Consider the following 17,043-nt stretch of genomic DNA (forward strand, 5'->3'; position numbering starts at 1 on the left):
TTCTTCCCTCTCTATAGTGCGCAGGTTGGCATTCAATTTTCAAGTATGGATCCATAGAGAGGCCTTAATTGGAATGCAGTTATTCTATGAAGACATTAAAAAAGATAACATTTAAATTGCATAAAGGAAAAACTGGGAATCGCACTACTTTTATTCACACCCTTTTGGTTATCATAAATAGATTCACTACCTGTCTAACACATCCTGTGTGTCTCATCCACAGTGAATCTGATCCTGGTTCTGTGCAGTGGACAGAGTCTGATACCTTCTCTGGTTCTCAGTCGCCACAGTCTGTGGGAAGTAATGCTGCTGACAGTGGCACTGAGTGTCTGTCTGACTCAGCCATGGATTTGCCTGATGTCACCCTTTCTCTCTGCGGTGGTCTCAGTGAAAATGGAGAAATCTCAAAAGGTATGCAATACTATCAGAGATTTTTTTATTTATTTAGATATTCATATTTACAATGAATTAATGAAGGCATGATTCTTGCTATGTATAAAGCTTTAACTGGAAAACAAATAACCTTTAGACTGATATCCAAGCGATGGTGTGCATTTACATTGTTGTGTAAGGTATAAAGGTAATAGATTCCTCAGGGACTTGTAGCATTAGACGATGGAATGGGAGAAATAATTTTATCTACAGAGTTTATGAATGAGGATTGATGCTATATGTGTACTCCAGGAAGGAAAGCTATCTCCAGTCTGTAGTCATTGACTGCATGACTGTTAACTGTTGGTAGCTGAAGAATCCAGCTTTGTGTTAATATCTAGTGAAGTTTGATAAGCTCTGTAAAAGACTTAATTCCATTGTGAGTGTCTTAAATGGAAGTTGGCTTATGATGGTGACCATTTCAGTGCTTTTCCTGTTCTCTTGTTGATTTCCTAGGGTTTTTGACCAGACCTGAGCATTCCAGCACAGCCTGAGATTTTGTTTAACTCGAGGTGTTTGTTTCTGTTATTTGTGGTTCCTTGCTGAGGTTTCTACATAAATCTATTGTCCTTTCTCACCGATTTCAGTGTGATCTAAATAATGGGCCCAAATTCTAGGGTGGTTTGTTTGTTGCTGTGTTGGTCATGGACAAGGAAAACTTTTTGAGTTATTGAGCGTTCATCAGTTAATGGTGTGCCAGATTCACACTGCCCTTTGGCATAAATGTACCCTGTCAAAGGATTGTGAGACCACAGGACAGTGAAAAACAAATGTTGGTAACCTATGTAGACTCATGTTTGAGTTTGAAGAATTAGAGGTGACATGGCATACCCTTTAACTGTCTGCAACAACTTTGACCTCTTGCTTCATTCTCAGCCCTCTACGGAGTCTTACTTGCTATCAACAGCTAGGGTGAAGGGAAAGACTGGATGGTACAAAAAGTAGCCAGAACTCTATGGACCCAGCTTAAATTATGAGTATCATACCAGATGTCAAGCCTTGGATAGGAGCTGCTACCTGTAACCTATGTCCATGTCAAGTGGGTGCTTTTATAAATGTCAAGAATGATTTACATTATTCCTGAAGAGCAGAAGTTATATAATTCAACCTTGGCTTTTTCGATTGGCAACAACTGTAACCAACGTATGACATTTGAAACCTTCTGATGTGGTCTTCATATGGTCCACAAAAGAACTCATGATTGTTGGATGAGAGACTACCAAGAGTGCAAATAGTAGCTCTATAATGTGTGCTGGCCAGCACACACGCTTGGCTGGACTACATCGCAACATGAGTGTGAAATCTTAGGGGACCGATTGGTGGAAGCCATGCGGTTCAAGGTGAGCCTACACTGATGTCCATACTTCTGTAGATGACAGGCAGGCTGCCCATGGACTAAAAGTGGGGCAGTATCTATGAATGTGAATTGATTTTTGTTTGCAGTTTAGGATTTGGAAGTTCTGGTAGGAAATCTAGAAGGGCAATGCCTTCTTGAAATAATTTATTGATGCATTAAATGCTCATCTGGAGTGTTAAGTAGGTGTAATTAAGGTGCAACTTAATTAGGCGGCTTCAGGGAGTGCTCCTGCGCTGGCTGCGATTCAGGGATTTTCACTGATCTATTCTGACTTTCATGTGAACAATATTATGGAGAACAGTTTTTGTGTTTAAGATGGGAAGGAAGAGAAGTCCAGACTGTGTAGAGTGGGTTTTTAAACATTACAGGCAGTTTTTTTTATTTTTATAAACAACTTTTATTGTTTTAACAGAGTAAATGCAGGACATTTGCCACAAAATATACAACGAATTCCGCTTCCATAGTTTCTTGACCATCATCAGGGAAATATCATGATAACTGGACATCTTTGCAGACCTTTATCTTGGAGCAAGGGACATCGCCCCCACCTACCCCAGTGTTCCCAACCACGGCCCCCATACCTTCCCATGTTTCCTCAGGCAGCCCCTCGCTTCATACACCAGCTTTTCATGCCCTGCACACCAGTCCACTCCCTTTCTCCATTGTTGGAACGACAGACCCACTACAGGCAGGAATTTAAATGTTTGTCTAATCTAGTTTTACATGTACTAGACCAGTGGTTCTTAAGATTTGATTCTTAGGACACCCACTAAATCATTACTGGAACCAGGGGACCCCCACCACACTGGAAGCTGGGGATACCGGCCTACGCATTTTTGATGATTTGAAATGTGCAAAACATTACACAAAAATACAGAGATAAGCATTCATAAAACAAATAAACAAATGATGAAATGTTTTACTTAACTCACAAACAAATATAAAAAAAACAAAATGTGTATTTTTATAATTACTTGCATCCACTTATTGCCCATACTGTATTTTGTTTGATGCACTTGCACTCATCTCACGAATTAATCTTAGGATACCTCCCATTTCAAGTTCCTTCACATTTACAGAACCTTTTTAAAATTGTAATGCAGGATCCAAGCAGTTCCAGAGGAGAGCAGATCCACGCTGCCGGTTGTAAATGCAGTTGATGCCTACAGATGCAGGGGAGTGACTCCTTCACTCCAAGGGAGATTCCTTCTTACTGCTTGGTGCAGGCTGGAGTCTTGTCGACTTCCGAGGATGCACAGTCATGGAAATGTTGCAGTTGCTGGAAGGAGCCGGAGAAACAATGCTGTAAAGCAGAGTTGTGACTGGAGTTGCAGGTTGTTGGTTCCTGAAGAGTCCAGTTGCGGTTCCAGTGGCCAGAAGAAGAAGTAAACAATGCAGAGGAGTTCTGGTGGAGTCTTACACGTCGATTCTGAGAACCCACCCAAGAGGGAGGCCCTAAATAGCCCAGGAAGGGGGATTGATGACCTAGCAAGGAGACCACCTATCAGGAGGGGGCTGTGACGTCATTTGCCTGACCTGTCCACTCAGATGCTCCCAGGGGCCTCTGCACATCTTGGATTCCAGATGTCAGAATCAAGTGTCCACCTGGAGGAGCTCTGGGCACCACTCTTGGGGTGGTGATAGACAGGGGAGTGGTCACTCCACTTTCCTTTGTCCACTTTTGCACCGGAGCAGGGCCTGGGGTCCCCTTGACCAGTGCAAACCGGTTTATGCATAGAGGGCACCAAATGTGCCCTTCAGTGCAAACCAGTGGCTTGGGGAGGCTATCCATCCCAAGCCTTGTAACACATATTTCCAAGGGAGAGGGTGTTACCTCCCTCTCCTACAGGAAATCGTTTGTCTGCCTTCCCCTGCCTAAGCTAGTCAAGCAGCAGGAGGGCAGAAACCTGTCTGAGCGGGGCAACAGCACGGGCTGCCCAGATCACCCTTGTAGGAGCAATGCTGGAGGTCCTCTAAGTGCATGGACTCATACAACGAATACTGACAACAGTATTGGGGTATGATTCTGACATGTTTGATACAAACCATGCCCGGGTTTGGAGTTAACATTATGTAGCTGAACGTCCAGACACAGGTAAAATGGCTTCCCGCACTTACGAAGTGCAATGGAACTGGAGTTTGTACGGGCATCTCTGCTCATTCAGGGGTGCCCTCACACACAGGGACCTGCACCCTGCCTTCTGGGCTTGGAGGGCCTACCATAGGGATGACTTACAGTGACTTGGTGCAGTGATATGTGGTGAGAGGGTACAAGCACCTTTTCACGCAGGCTACAATGGCAGGCCATCAGACACATTTTGCTTGGGCTCCCATCGGTGGCACAATATAGGCTTCAGACCATGGGGAACCCTTGGGGCTCCAATGCCCTGGGTACCTAAGCACCATATACTAGGGACTTACAAAGGGGCACCAATATTCCAATTTTGGCGTGTGTAAAGTCCTGGGCAACCAAATTTAGAGGGAGAGAGCACAATCACTGGGGTCCTGGTTAGCAGTATCCCAGTGAAAACAGTCTAAGCATACTTGTAGCCGGCAAAACCTGAGGCAAACCATGTCAAAAAGAGGTTACTTTCCTACAGAGTTGACCAATGTATGTGTCAAGAAAAGTCCAGTTCTGAATTTACAATGCCAATAGCTCTAACTCAAGAAAACGCGAGACCTATGCTTGTTTTTACTCCATGCTCCCTCCCTCAAAATTCTTCCCCTTCTCTCTAACTTCAATTGCTTCCACCTCTTTGCCCTCTCCCTCTCCGTTCTTTCTATCTCACTCCTCATCGATCCTCTCTTGGGTAGCTAGTAGCCGTATTTTAACTGCTTGCCTCTTTGAAATCAATAACTGTCTGGGCAACGCTAGGTTTTATTCCCCAGGTGAATAGCTTCATCGCAGCCTTCAGTGATAGAAGAGTTGAGGGTTTCATTGTAGGCTATTACAGTTAAGATCAATGCTGAGATTTTGACCTTCTCTATAATATTTACTCGAATCTCCACACTAGTTTGTCATCAAGCCGTTAAATAAATAGAGATTGGATGTTCCTCTTCAGTCTACTTGTTCAATCTCTGTTGATACCAGAGGCCTGAAGGTGGTTTATAAAATCAGTGGGCACTCCTTGACTTCCCTGTCTGCTCATTGTCACGCTTTCCCATACCTTCCAATTTCCACTCATGGCTGCTCCTCTTTTCACCCACCCACTCCACCCTCTTTACCCTGTGTGTTGCCTTCTCCTTGCTTCGCCCACCCCTTAATCCATCTTTGTGATGATACTCTCATCTCCCTCCTGTTGACCTTTCTGCCTCATCATTTCCACAGCTCAGAAGATACTCTTCTCCACCAGAGAGTTGGGTGGGAGCTGACCACGAATATCTATGGGGTCAGTAGGGGAGGCTTTAATTTGCTTATCCACCCTAGACTTTATGATCCTAGCTTAGACGTGGTGTTTGAAAATGTTAGGAGTGTGACGCAGTATGCCCTTGAGCATGGGGAGGTACTGAGTGGAGCAGTGAGTGGAGGAGAGGGTTTCAAAGAGTAAGTCCTCCTCTAGGGGCCCTGTGTGAAGTTCCACCTTATGGCAGAAGGCAGCCCTACCAGTGAGTTCCTAATATGATGTGGAATCGTCCAGAGGGGAGGTGCAGGCAGTGAAAAATAAGGTCTGTGCTCCCTTGTGGGTCTGCATCATAGAAGTCCCATGGGTCACCCTGCAGCAGTGGTGCCTGGGTTAAGCTGGGTGGAGCGTCCGAAGTGGTTTGTTGATGCCGTCCATGGCTGGAATGCAGGAGAATTCCAAAAGCCTGGTCTGGTGCTCCAGAGTGGCTGAGTGCCCTTTAGCAGGAGGTTGCTCGTGTTAGGAGTGGTGTCGGGTGGGGAAGGGTTTCCAGGTGGCTATACTCACAGGCTGACGGAAGATCCTCAATCTCCAGGCTTAGAGCCAGAGCTTTCTTCTGGGAATAAAGCACCTTCATCTGCATCCGGTGGTTGTAGATGATGTTCACCTCTATGTATTAGAGATTGAGGAGATCCGGGGGTTCATTGCCGCCCCTACACAACATCCCGAGTTGACAAGTGTGAAGAGTCTTCTTGGGGCAGCAGGTTTTGCAGGCAGCCTCTTGGTGTTCGGCCGAGAGGCATGGATTGCAGATCTGATGGCTATCAGTCCCATGATATTTCGCATTGTAGTGAGGACAATAGCGAAATTTCATCTGTAGGAAGCTGGGTTCTGGTTGCAGTACCCCATCCCCCCTACACCTTTTGCCTGTTTTTTGATGCAACTTTGACTGAAGTGCACTGGGGTCCTTCTAACCAGGGCCCCAGTTCCAGTGTTCCTTTTCCAAATCAAGACACGTGGTCACTTGATCCCTAAGTGGCCAGGCCATTTAGCACCTCTGTAAGTCCTTTGTAAATGGTACCCCTGGTACCTAGGGCATGGGTAATAAAGAGGGACCCTAAGAGCTGCAGTACAACTTATGTCACTGTAAGGGACGCAGCACCAAACTCATGCAGACTGCCATTGCAGACTGTGTGATAAGGTGCTTCCTAAAATTGAAAACACAACATGGCACACAGTCTGTATACATTCTCCCTAAATACTGTGTGTAATATTTGTAAGACAACCCTACAGCCCTAAGACAGGGTCTATTATATTACATGTGTTCATATCTGCAAGAGAAGATATGCCCCTCCTATGTCTTTGTCGATTCTTAGACATAGTAAGTGAACAGGGAAGCTATTTTGAATACACATGCTGGACACTGGTCAATACGAGTTCCCCAGCTACAGGATGACTTCACTGAAACTAATAATAAACCCTCACTGATTCAAGTGATGGATTTATTAATACAGGCACCCAGAGGGCATCTTATAGGTGTCCCCTGAAAACCTACTAACTGCTGGTGAGCAAACTGACCAGTTCTAGCCAGTTTGCCACCAGCAGACGAACATCTGACCTCCAAGGGTAAGAGCCCCTGCTCTCTGGAGGTCAGAAACAAAGCCTGATCTTGCCGGGTTGTTAACACACCCCTCCCAACACAATGTCCCACAAATCCACATCCCAAGGCAGGGAGCTTTAAAGAAGCCCACCACCTTTGGTATGGCTTTCCTCCGAGAATGCCGACTCCCCCTACCCTGGGGCCCATCTGTCACCTGGGTGCGGGGTAAAATTAGCTATGCAGCAGGTGTGTCGCCCATCCAGGCTGGACACACTCTTAGAGCAACCAGCCAGAAGTGGACACAATCTTGGAAATTCTACCATCTTGCGTGTGGTGGAACTCTGGACAGGGTGATGCCCACTCCCCACAGGAAGTGGTCACTTGGGGAGTGTAGTCACCCTGAGGGAAAGTAACCTATTGGCTACTACCCTTCACTCCCCTTCATGCCCCCTAAATTGAGTATTTAGGTGACACCCTGATACCAGGTAAAAACAGATCTTCGCTGGACACAAAAGAAGGAGTGGATAAGAAGCCTCCTGAACCCGAGAACCGAGGACCACGACTCACTTTCCACCAACACTGCCAAACCTGCCTGCTACACCCGAACCTCGAAGAGCAGCTGACCTGTCCTGCCGCTGCTGCCTCCAAAAAACTGGGAGAGCTGCCAGTGCTTCGCAAATCAAGAAGAACTCCCTTGGAGTAGACGAGGTGCTCCACTGCATCCCCAGGCACCCAAGGAAGAACTGTGAGGATCAGGACCACCAGAAATGCAGATGTTCAATGGCATGTGTAGCTGTAGATACACATGCTGTGCATACGCTCACCATCTAGTGTTGGGTTCAGAGAAGTACAACTTGTTTTTGTTTGAAGAAAGTTTTCGAGTCATGGGACCGAGTGACTCCTCCTCTCGGTAATACTGTGCATGGGCATCGAGTCCTTTGTTAGATTGTTTTTCTCCGCCGTCGGGTTCGGATGTATGGTCCTCATGGTCTGAGTTCTCGGCTCCAGTCTAAAACAGAGTTCTTTCTATCGTAGTTGGTATTGTTTACGAACGCGTATTCCTTAATATTCAAATCTCCGTTCCTTTTTCTACAATCAAATTTTTCTCAAGCTTTTTTGGGACTGAAAGGCCCTCCTTGGGCCTACCCCTTCCATTTGGTATCGAACAATGCAGCCCTGATGGAACATACTCCATTTTGATTTTGCCCTCAATACCATTCAAAGTCTCCACACACCAGGTGTGTAATATGTGTCTTTCACCAGACTACAACGACCATACCTGCGAAGTGTGCCATTCTTTTCAGTCGAATTAGACGCTTAGAGACTGAAGGGCTCTTCGAATGGAAATGGCATCTTCACAGCCAGAGGATACACCGGACATTTTCAGAGACGAGCACACGCAAGACGATTTGGAACAAGAGGAGGGCTTCTCCGTTCAGAAATCAGAATCTGATGTGTTGTCGGACATAGAGAGTCAACTGTAAGTAAAAAGCCCCCTTTCCCATCGGACAAAACAACCACAAAAGAGATCGCAGGTCGGTCACTGCCTTCCAGCCATGGTCTTAGCCGAGAAACTTATTCGGATGCCCCGCATACCAGCTTAGCACCGAAAAAAGCCAAAGAGAAATCTTTGGCATCGACCTCCAGTACCTCCATTTCGGCACTGGCAAAACAAAAACGACATGGTGCTTTGGTGCCGACCACATCAGCATCGAAAAAGAGACAACAGGCAGCTATCATTTTGGCACCAAAAATTTTCCATTCGGAAAAAACCTTCGGAATCGAAAAAACACCAAAAGACTTTGTGACTCTGGACAGTCAGTAACATCCCCTACATCACAGGTGGACCCAATTTTTGAAGTTATGGATGCTAGGCAGCGCCGATTTCAAATCCTGCAAGGAACAGGACAGATTATAACATCACCTCTGCCACCTATAAAGAGGAAATAATTAACTTTTGAAAGAAGTCTTGATTCCTGTGCACCTCCAAAGATGACTACCAAAGAAAATACTTTTTTTTCATACTCGTACATCTCCACTTTTACCTACTTCTCCACAACATACTCCATCCACATCTCCCCCTCATTTAGGGTTCACACCACCTAATTCACCACCTAGTGGGTCTCAGGATATAGGGGATGCATTAGATGAACAGGACCCATGGGATGAGTATGTTACGGATCCTATTACGTCAAATGATCGAGCTCTTTAGCCAGCTAGACCTTCACCATCTGAGGATTCCACATCATACCAACAGGTTATAACAAGGGAAGCAGCATACCACAATGCAAATATGTACACTGATCCAATAGACGATTTTTTATTTGACACCCTTGGCGCAGCCCATAAGAAAAGTCAGTTCCTTCCAATGCTTCCAGGAATGATCAGACATGCAGAATATTTAAAGAGCCTGTTAGAGCAAGTATTATCACTCCTAGAGTTGATTAAAAAGTACAAAGCTGCACCCAACGATCCTTTATATATAAAAGCACAAATTCCTCCAGTCTCTATTGTGGCATCTACTGCACGAAAAAGAGCTAATAGCCAGTCAACAGGAGACACACACCCTCCTAATAAGGAAAGTAAAAAATTAGATGCTGCGTGCAAAAGAGTGGCAACTCAAGCAGCCAATCATTGGCAAATCGCTAATGCTCAGGCTTCACTTTCCAGATATGACAGACCTCACTGGGATGCTAAGTAGGAACTTCTACTATATCTACCAGAAGAAAATTGTAAAAGAGGGGTAGAGATTGTAAGTGAGGGACAAACAATCTCCAGTAACTCCATTCGATGTGCACTTTATGCTGCTGATACAGCAGCACGCAGTATTAATACAAGTGTCATCATAAGGCGACATGCATGGCTCAGATGTTCAGGTTTTAAACCGGAAGTACAGCAGGCAGTTTTAAATATGCCCTTTGATAAGAAGCACTTATGTGGTCCGCAAGTGGATACACCACTTGAAAAGTTAAATAAGGACATTCAAACTGCCAGAGCTATGGGAGGCTTACAAGCCAGCACACACCTGAGTAATTTTCATTGTGCAGGGTTTAGCAGAGGTTTTAGGTAATTGTTTAAGAACAGTCCACAAATCAAACTAAACCCACCTCTCAATACACCAGAGGTTGCTTTAGAGAATCATGTAGAAGAAACAATAATAAAGAAAGAAGAAAAACATCTACATCTAAAGGTTCCTCATCCGTCACTAAATATTGACTTACCAGAAACAATACTAAAACACACCACTCCTGTAGGGAGAAGGTTACAACTTGTTTACTCCCAATGGACTCAGATTACCACAGATCAATGGGTACGTCAAATTATCCAAAATGGTTATTGTCTAGAGATCATTTTCACTCCACCAAATATCCCCCCTCATACCCACAGACTCTCACAAGATCATCTCACTCTGCTCGGAGAAGAAGTACATTCCCTTCTTCTAAAAGGAGCTATAGAACCTGTACCATTGCAATACCAAGGAACAGGAGCTTACTCCCTGTATTTTCTAATCCCCCAAAAAGATGGGTCTCTCAGATCAATATTAGATCTCAGACCCTTAAACCACTACATCCTATCGGAACATTTTTATATGGTCACTTTTTAGGATGTTATTCCTCTGTTAAAACTAGGAGACTTCATGACAGCCTTAGATCTAAAGGGCGCTTATTTTCACATTTCCATTCATCCTGCACACTGCAATTACCTAAGATTTGTAGTAGCAGGAAAACATTAACAATTCAACTCCTTGAGTATTCCCAGAGTATTCTCAAAATGTCTCACAGTGGTTGCAGCACATCTCAGAAGAAAACAAATTCATGCTCCCTTATTTGGATGATTGGCTCATCAAAGCCAATTTATTCCCAGAGTGTCAAAAAGATACTCAAATAACAATTTTTCTCTTACACTCTCTAGAATTCACCACAAACTACGTCAAATCTCATCTGCAACCTCTTCAAACACAACCATATCTAGGAGCTATCCTCAATACACAATTCGGAATAGCCTTTTCCGAATAAAATAGAGTCCAAGCTTTTCAGACATTAATTGCAACTTTAAAACAGAACCAAAAATGTACAGCAAGAACTGTTGTGAACTGTTGGGAATGATGGGGTCTTGTTTTGCCATAGTGCCTCATCCCAGACTTCATATGCATCCTCTTCAACAGTCTCTCTTGTCAGTGGTCACAGGCACAGGGTCAAATGGAAGATCTCGTGTTGTTGGACCGCCAAACTTATCTCTCTACATTGGTGGAATACCACAAACCTTATGAAGGCACAGCCCATTATGGACCCTGTGCCTCAGATTACTCTCACAACAGATGCCTCAAACACCGGTTGGGGAGCTCATCTCCTCAACCTAACAGTGCAGGGAATATGGGACAATACTCACTGGTCTCTTCATATCAATTACCTTGAACTGCAAGCAATATTCTTGGCAATGAAAACATTCCTTTCACAATTGCACCACAAAACAGTGTTGATATGTACAGACAACATTACTGCCATGTACTATCTTCAAAAACAGGGACACACACAATCTCAACACCTGTCCCAACTATCACAAACACTGTGGAAATGGGCGATTCGTCATCATATTCACATAGTGGCACAATATCTCCTGGGGATAGACAACCACTTAGACCTGCTAAGCAGGATGCATCAATAAACACACGAGTGGGAACTGCACCCACCAGTCCTTCAACAATACTTCACAAAATGGGGAACACCTCAAATAAATCTGTTCGCAACTAATCAAAACAAAAAATGCCAAAACTTCGCCTCCGGGTACCCACAGCCTCAGTTCAAGGGCAATGCTGTGTGGATGAGTTGGTCAGAGATATTTGCTTATGCTTTTCCCCCTCTCCCACTCTTACCATTCCTAGACAATCTTCCCTCAGTATGATCTTAGTGGCCCCTACATGGGCACGTCAGTCGTGGTACACAACACTTAAGGAACTCTCAGTTGTTCCTCGTCAAACGATTCCCAACAGACCAGATCTTCTGATACAAAAACAGGGACAGATCCCAAATTACTCAACCCAGCGATATGGCTCTCTAGAATTTGGATAGTTACATTTACCACAGAAATGTATTGTTATTCTTAAACAAGCATGCAAACACCTACTACTAGACAGTGCTATGCAGCAAAATGGAAACGTTTTGTTGGTTACTCTCAAACAAAAAACATTAACCCTCTTCAACCAACCGGACAGGAAATTGTACAATATGTATTACATTTACAAAAGACAAATTTAGACTACACATTTATTCGTTTACATTTAGCCCCATAGCTGCAGATATGCAAAATAGACAACATATGTTGTTGTTTAGAATTCCAATTATCAAAGCATTTATGGAAGGAATAAAGAATAATTCCACCAAGGATTCCTCCAGGTCCATCTTGAAATCTAAACGTATTCACAAGACTCATGGCTCCACCATTTGAGTCATTTCACTCCTGCCCCCTACAATTTCTTTCATGGAAAGTAGCCTTTTTAATTGCTATCACCGCTCTTAAAAGAAAGAAAAGATTGTATTTAGAACAAATCCAAAAATTCTTCCAAACGTCATTTCACAATTTCATTTTAATCAAACAATAGAATTGCCAGTTTTCTTCCCAAAACCAGAATCAGTGGCAAAAATAGCTCTACAGACTCTAGATGTTAAAATAACTCTTATTTATTATATAGACAGAACAAAAGCTTTTAGGAAAACAAACCAACTTTTGGTGGCTTTCTCATTACCACATAAAGGTGATCCTATATCAAAAACAACTATAGCAAGATGGATAGTCAAATGCATTCAAACTTGCTATACTAAAGCTAAGCGACAATTACCTGTACCACCTAGAGCACATTCCACTAGGAAAAAAGGTGCATCTGTGGCCTTTTTACGTAACATACCTATAGCAGACATTTGTAAGGCAGCAACATGGTTTACACCACACACGTTTACGAAACATTATTGTGTAGACGTCTTTGCCAGACAACAGGCAAAAGTTGGACAAGCTGTACTTAAAACACTTTTTCAGACAATTCCAACCCCTCACACTAGCCCACCCCTCTTTGGAGGGACTGCTTTGCAGTCTATACACAGCATATGTATCTACAGCTACACATGGCATTGAACAGAAAATGTTACTTACCAGTAGACATCTGTTCGTAGCATGTAGTGTTTTAGATTCACATGGCTTCCTCCTCCCCGGAATTCTGCCATCTAGTGTTGGGCTCGGAGTGTAACAAGTTGTTTTTCTTCGAAGAAGTGTTTTGGAGTTTTCGAGTCACGAAATAGTGACTGCTCCTCTTCGGTTCCATTGAGCATGGGTATCGACTCCATTGTTAAAAATGTTTCTTTCCGCTGTCGGGTTCGGACGTGTTTCCTCTCGCTCCAAGATTTTAATTTGGAAAGCTTTGAAAAACTCTCTTTTCGTCGGTATTGTATCGATCAGGTTTATACCTTCATCGACACAGCAGTACCGTCGGAGAAAACAACTTTACTCGCCCTTCGGGGCACGCGTGCCCAACTCAGACCTATTCGGGCCGACCGCGTGGAAGCCTCATGGATCGAACTCCACTCCGGTTTTGTACCTTGGTGCCACGCGAAATACCCGTATACAGACCAGCATCTGGTTTGCAATCTTTGCCTTTCCCTGGAACATCAGGAAGAAAATTGTGAGGCCGGTCGAGCCTTCCGATCGAAAAAGACTCTTCGAGACAGGAGGGCACGAAGCCTCGAAATGGCGTTGAGAAGCAGTGAACATCTCGACGTGGAGGAGGAAGAAATGATGCAAACAGCGGTCTCGGTTCGAGATTCCGAATCCGAACCGGAATCAGAAGAAGACAGACCGGTCACAGCAGGACAACATGTGAGTACTCCTGCCCCGGTACCCTCACAAAAGCAAAAACATAAGGCCTTGGGTACGCCACTGCCTGAAGGCCATGGCTCGGCCCGAAAAAAGACTACCAGTGACCAACTTACAAGTTCGGCACCAAAAAAGGCCACTCCTCCCAAAACATCAGAGGCAACAAAGAGCTCCGTGTATTGGGGTGCCAATCCCATGCATACATGTGGCTCCACTATGGACCGCAGGTACTGCCAACCCAGCTCTCTGGTGTTTTCTCTGCAGCTACCTCTGCTGCCAACCCACAGACAGGGTTCTGCCCTCCTTGGATCTGGGCAGCCCAGTCCCAGGAAAGCAGAACAAAGAATTTCCTCTAAGAGAGGGTGTTGTACCCTCTCCCTTTGGAAATAGTTGTTAAGGGCTGGGGAGGAGTAGCCTCCCCAGCCTCTGGAAATGCTTTGAAGGGCACAGATGGTGCCCTCCTTACATAAGCCAGTCTACACCGGTTCAGGGAACCCCCAGTACCTGCTCTGGCGCGAAACTGGACAAAGGAAAGGGGAGTGACCACTCCCCTGTCCATCACCACTGCAGGGGTGGTGCCCAGAGCTCCTCCAGTGTGTCCCAGACCTCTGCCATCTTGAATCCAGAGGTGTGAGGGCACAATGGAGGCCTCTGAGTGGCCAGTGCCAGCAGGTGACATCAGAGACCCCTCCTGATAGGTGCTTACCTCACTAGGTGGCCAATCCTCCTCTGAGGGCTATTTAGGGTCTCTCATGTGGGCTTTTCCTCAGATAACGACTTGCAAGAATTCACCAGAGTTCCTCTGCATCTCCCTCTTTGACTTCTGCCAAGGACTGACCGCTGACTGCTCCAGGATGCCTGCAAAACTGCAACAAAGTAGCAGGAAGACTACCAGCGACATTGTAGCGCCTAATCCTGCCGGCTTTCTCAACTGTTTCCTGGTGGTGCATGCTCTGGGGGCTGTCTGCCTTCACCCTGCAATGGAAGCCAAAAAAAACTCTCCTGTGGGTCGACGGAATCTTCCCCCTGCTCCAGCAGGCACCAAACTTCAGCGTCACCGGTACTCTAGGACCCTCTCATCCTGCCGAGCTTGGCCCCTGGGACACATGTGGTGGACCCAAGTGACCCCAACAGTCCAGTGGTCCAACTGTCCAAATTTGTAGGAGGCAAGTCCTTGCCCCCCCCTCTCCAGACAGTAATCCTGTGCACCACGTGAGCTGCAGCTGCTAGGGCTTCTGTGCACTTTTGCATGGAATCCTTAGTGCACAGCCTAGCCCAGGTCCCCAGCACTCCATCCTGCATTCCTCAACTCACTGAGTTGACCACCGGCTTCGTAGGACCCTCTTTTGTGGTGTTGAGACGACCGCTGTGCTCATTTTTCTTGAACCCGTGTTCAAGTACTTCTGCGGGGTGCTTCCTTCTTGTGCATGGGCTCTATGTGTCGCTTAGGGCTCCCTCTGTCTCCTCTTCCAAGTGGCTACCTCCTGGTCCTTCCTGGGCCTTGGCAGCACTCTTTTTCTTCAACTGCAACCTTTTCAGCTAGCAAGGCTTGGTTGCGGTCATTCTCCAAAGAAACAACGCTGCATCCTCCAGCACTCTGTGGGACATCTTCTGCACAAAGGAGAAGTTCCTAACACCTTTCATTGTTGCAGAATCTTCAGCTTCTTCCACCCGGAGGCAGCCCTTTTGCACCTTTATCCGGGGTTTAGTGGGCTCCTGCGCCCCCGGACACTTTCACGACTCTTGGACTTTGTCCCCTTCCTTTGCAGGTCCTCAGGTCTAGGAATCCATCTTCAGTGCTTTGCAGTTTGTTGTGGTCTTTGCAGAATCCTCTATCACGAGTTTAGTGTGTTTCTGTGGAAGTACTATCACTTTACTCCTAATTTTCAGGGTCTTAGGTAGGGTATCTTGGATACCCTTAGTGTTTTCTTATACTCCCAGCTACCCTGTTCACACTACAGTAGCCTAGGTGTCCATTCATGGTTCGCATTCCACTTTGAGTATATGGTTTGTGTTGCACCTAGGCCTATTGTATCATATTGTGTTCTACAGTGTTTGCACAATTTTTCTAACTGTTTACTTACCTGATTTTGGTTTGTGGGTATATTTTGTGTATTTTACTTACCTCCTAAGGGAGTATATCCTCTGAGATATTTTTGGCACTTTGTCACTAAAATAAAGTACCTTTATGTTCGATGGCATCTGTCGCTGTAGATACACATGTTCTGCAATAGCTCGCCATCTGGTGTTGGGTCGGAGTGTTACAAGTTGTTTTTCTTCGAAGAAGTGTTTTCGAGTCACGGGACCGAGTGACTCCTCCTTCTGTGCTCATTGCGCATGGGCGTCGACTCCATCTTCGATTGTTTTCTTTCCGCCATCGGGTTCGGACCTGTTCCTGTCGCTCCGAGTTTCGGAACGGAAAGATAGCTGAAAACGGAAGATTTTCGACGGTATCGTTGCGATCCGGTTCGAGATAAACACATACAACGACGCATTGAACATCGACGCGCTTCGGTGCCCTTCGGGGTAGATTTCGGCACACCGTTGGGGCCTAGTCGGCCCGACCGTGTGGAGAACAACGCCGATGGAACGGACCCCGTTTCGGTTCTGCCCTGAATGCCACAACAAATATCCTTATACGGACCAACACTCGGTCTGTAACCTGTGCCTGTCACCCGAGCACAGCGAAGAATCCTGTGAGGCCTGTCGGGCGTTCCGGTCCCGAAAAACTCTGCGCGACCGTCGAGCGAGAAGACTGCAGATGGCATCCACGCCAAAGGAGCATCGACAGTTCGAGACAGAAGAGGAACAGGAGGAATCCTTTTCCATCCAGGATTCAGACTCCGACGAACTCGACAATACAAAAACTGTGAGTAAGACGTCGAGATCAGAACTTAAAAAAGGCAAAAAGGCCCAGGGGACGCCACTGCCAACCGGCCATGGCTCAACCCAAATTACCGGTGACCAACAATCGGCACCGAAAAAGGCCCATTCAGTGTCGAGATCGTCCGACTCCGGTCGAGACACCGGCACGCAGCCTCCTCGGGACCGAGAGAGTGCTAAAGAGAAGCATCGACACCGAGAGTTCGGTGTCGACACGGATCGACGCCGAGACAGTGGTGCCGAAGACCATAGAGGCCAAGATTTTTCGGCACAAAAGAAGAGGAAGGTTACCTCGGAGCCGAAAAGACAAACAACAGGGTTTTCGGAGCCGAAAAAAGCACCAACAGACCCAGTTTCAGGCTCCTATACTGAAGAACATTCTATGTCTTCACAAATGAAAAAACACAGATTCGAACAGGAACTGCAATCCACTGAAGTGGATCACACGCAAAAGCGTATCTTTATTCAGCAGGGGACAGGGAAGATCAGTACCCTTCCACCTGTCAAAAGAAAGAGAACACTTCAGTTTATAGCACTAGAGGCTCCTCAGCAACAAACAGCAAAGAAGG

The 17,043-nt window shown here is 45.7% G+C and overlaps 1 protein-coding gene across 2 annotated transcripts in view; it reads left to right on the forward strand.

The window, feature by feature from the left end:
* Positions 1 to 17,043, forward strand: part of LPIN2 (lipin 2) — a 599,770-nt gene that overhangs the window by 298,698 nt on the left and 284,029 nt on the right. For both annotated transcript variants that reach the window (XM_069219965.1, XM_069219964.1), the window contains exon 9: positions 224 to 411. In XM_069219965.1, coding sequence (XP_069076066.1) covers positions 224 to 411 — 188 coding nt within the window. The remainder of the gene's footprint in view (positions 1 to 223; positions 412 to 17,043) is intronic.

This window comes from Pleurodeles waltl, chromosome 2_2, assembly GCF_031143425.1.
Source record: "Pleurodeles waltl isolate 20211129_DDA chromosome 2_2, aPleWal1.hap1.20221129, whole genome shotgun sequence".
NCBI classification, from domain to species: Eukaryota; Metazoa; Chordata; class Amphibia; order Caudata; family Salamandridae; genus Pleurodeles; species Pleurodeles waltl.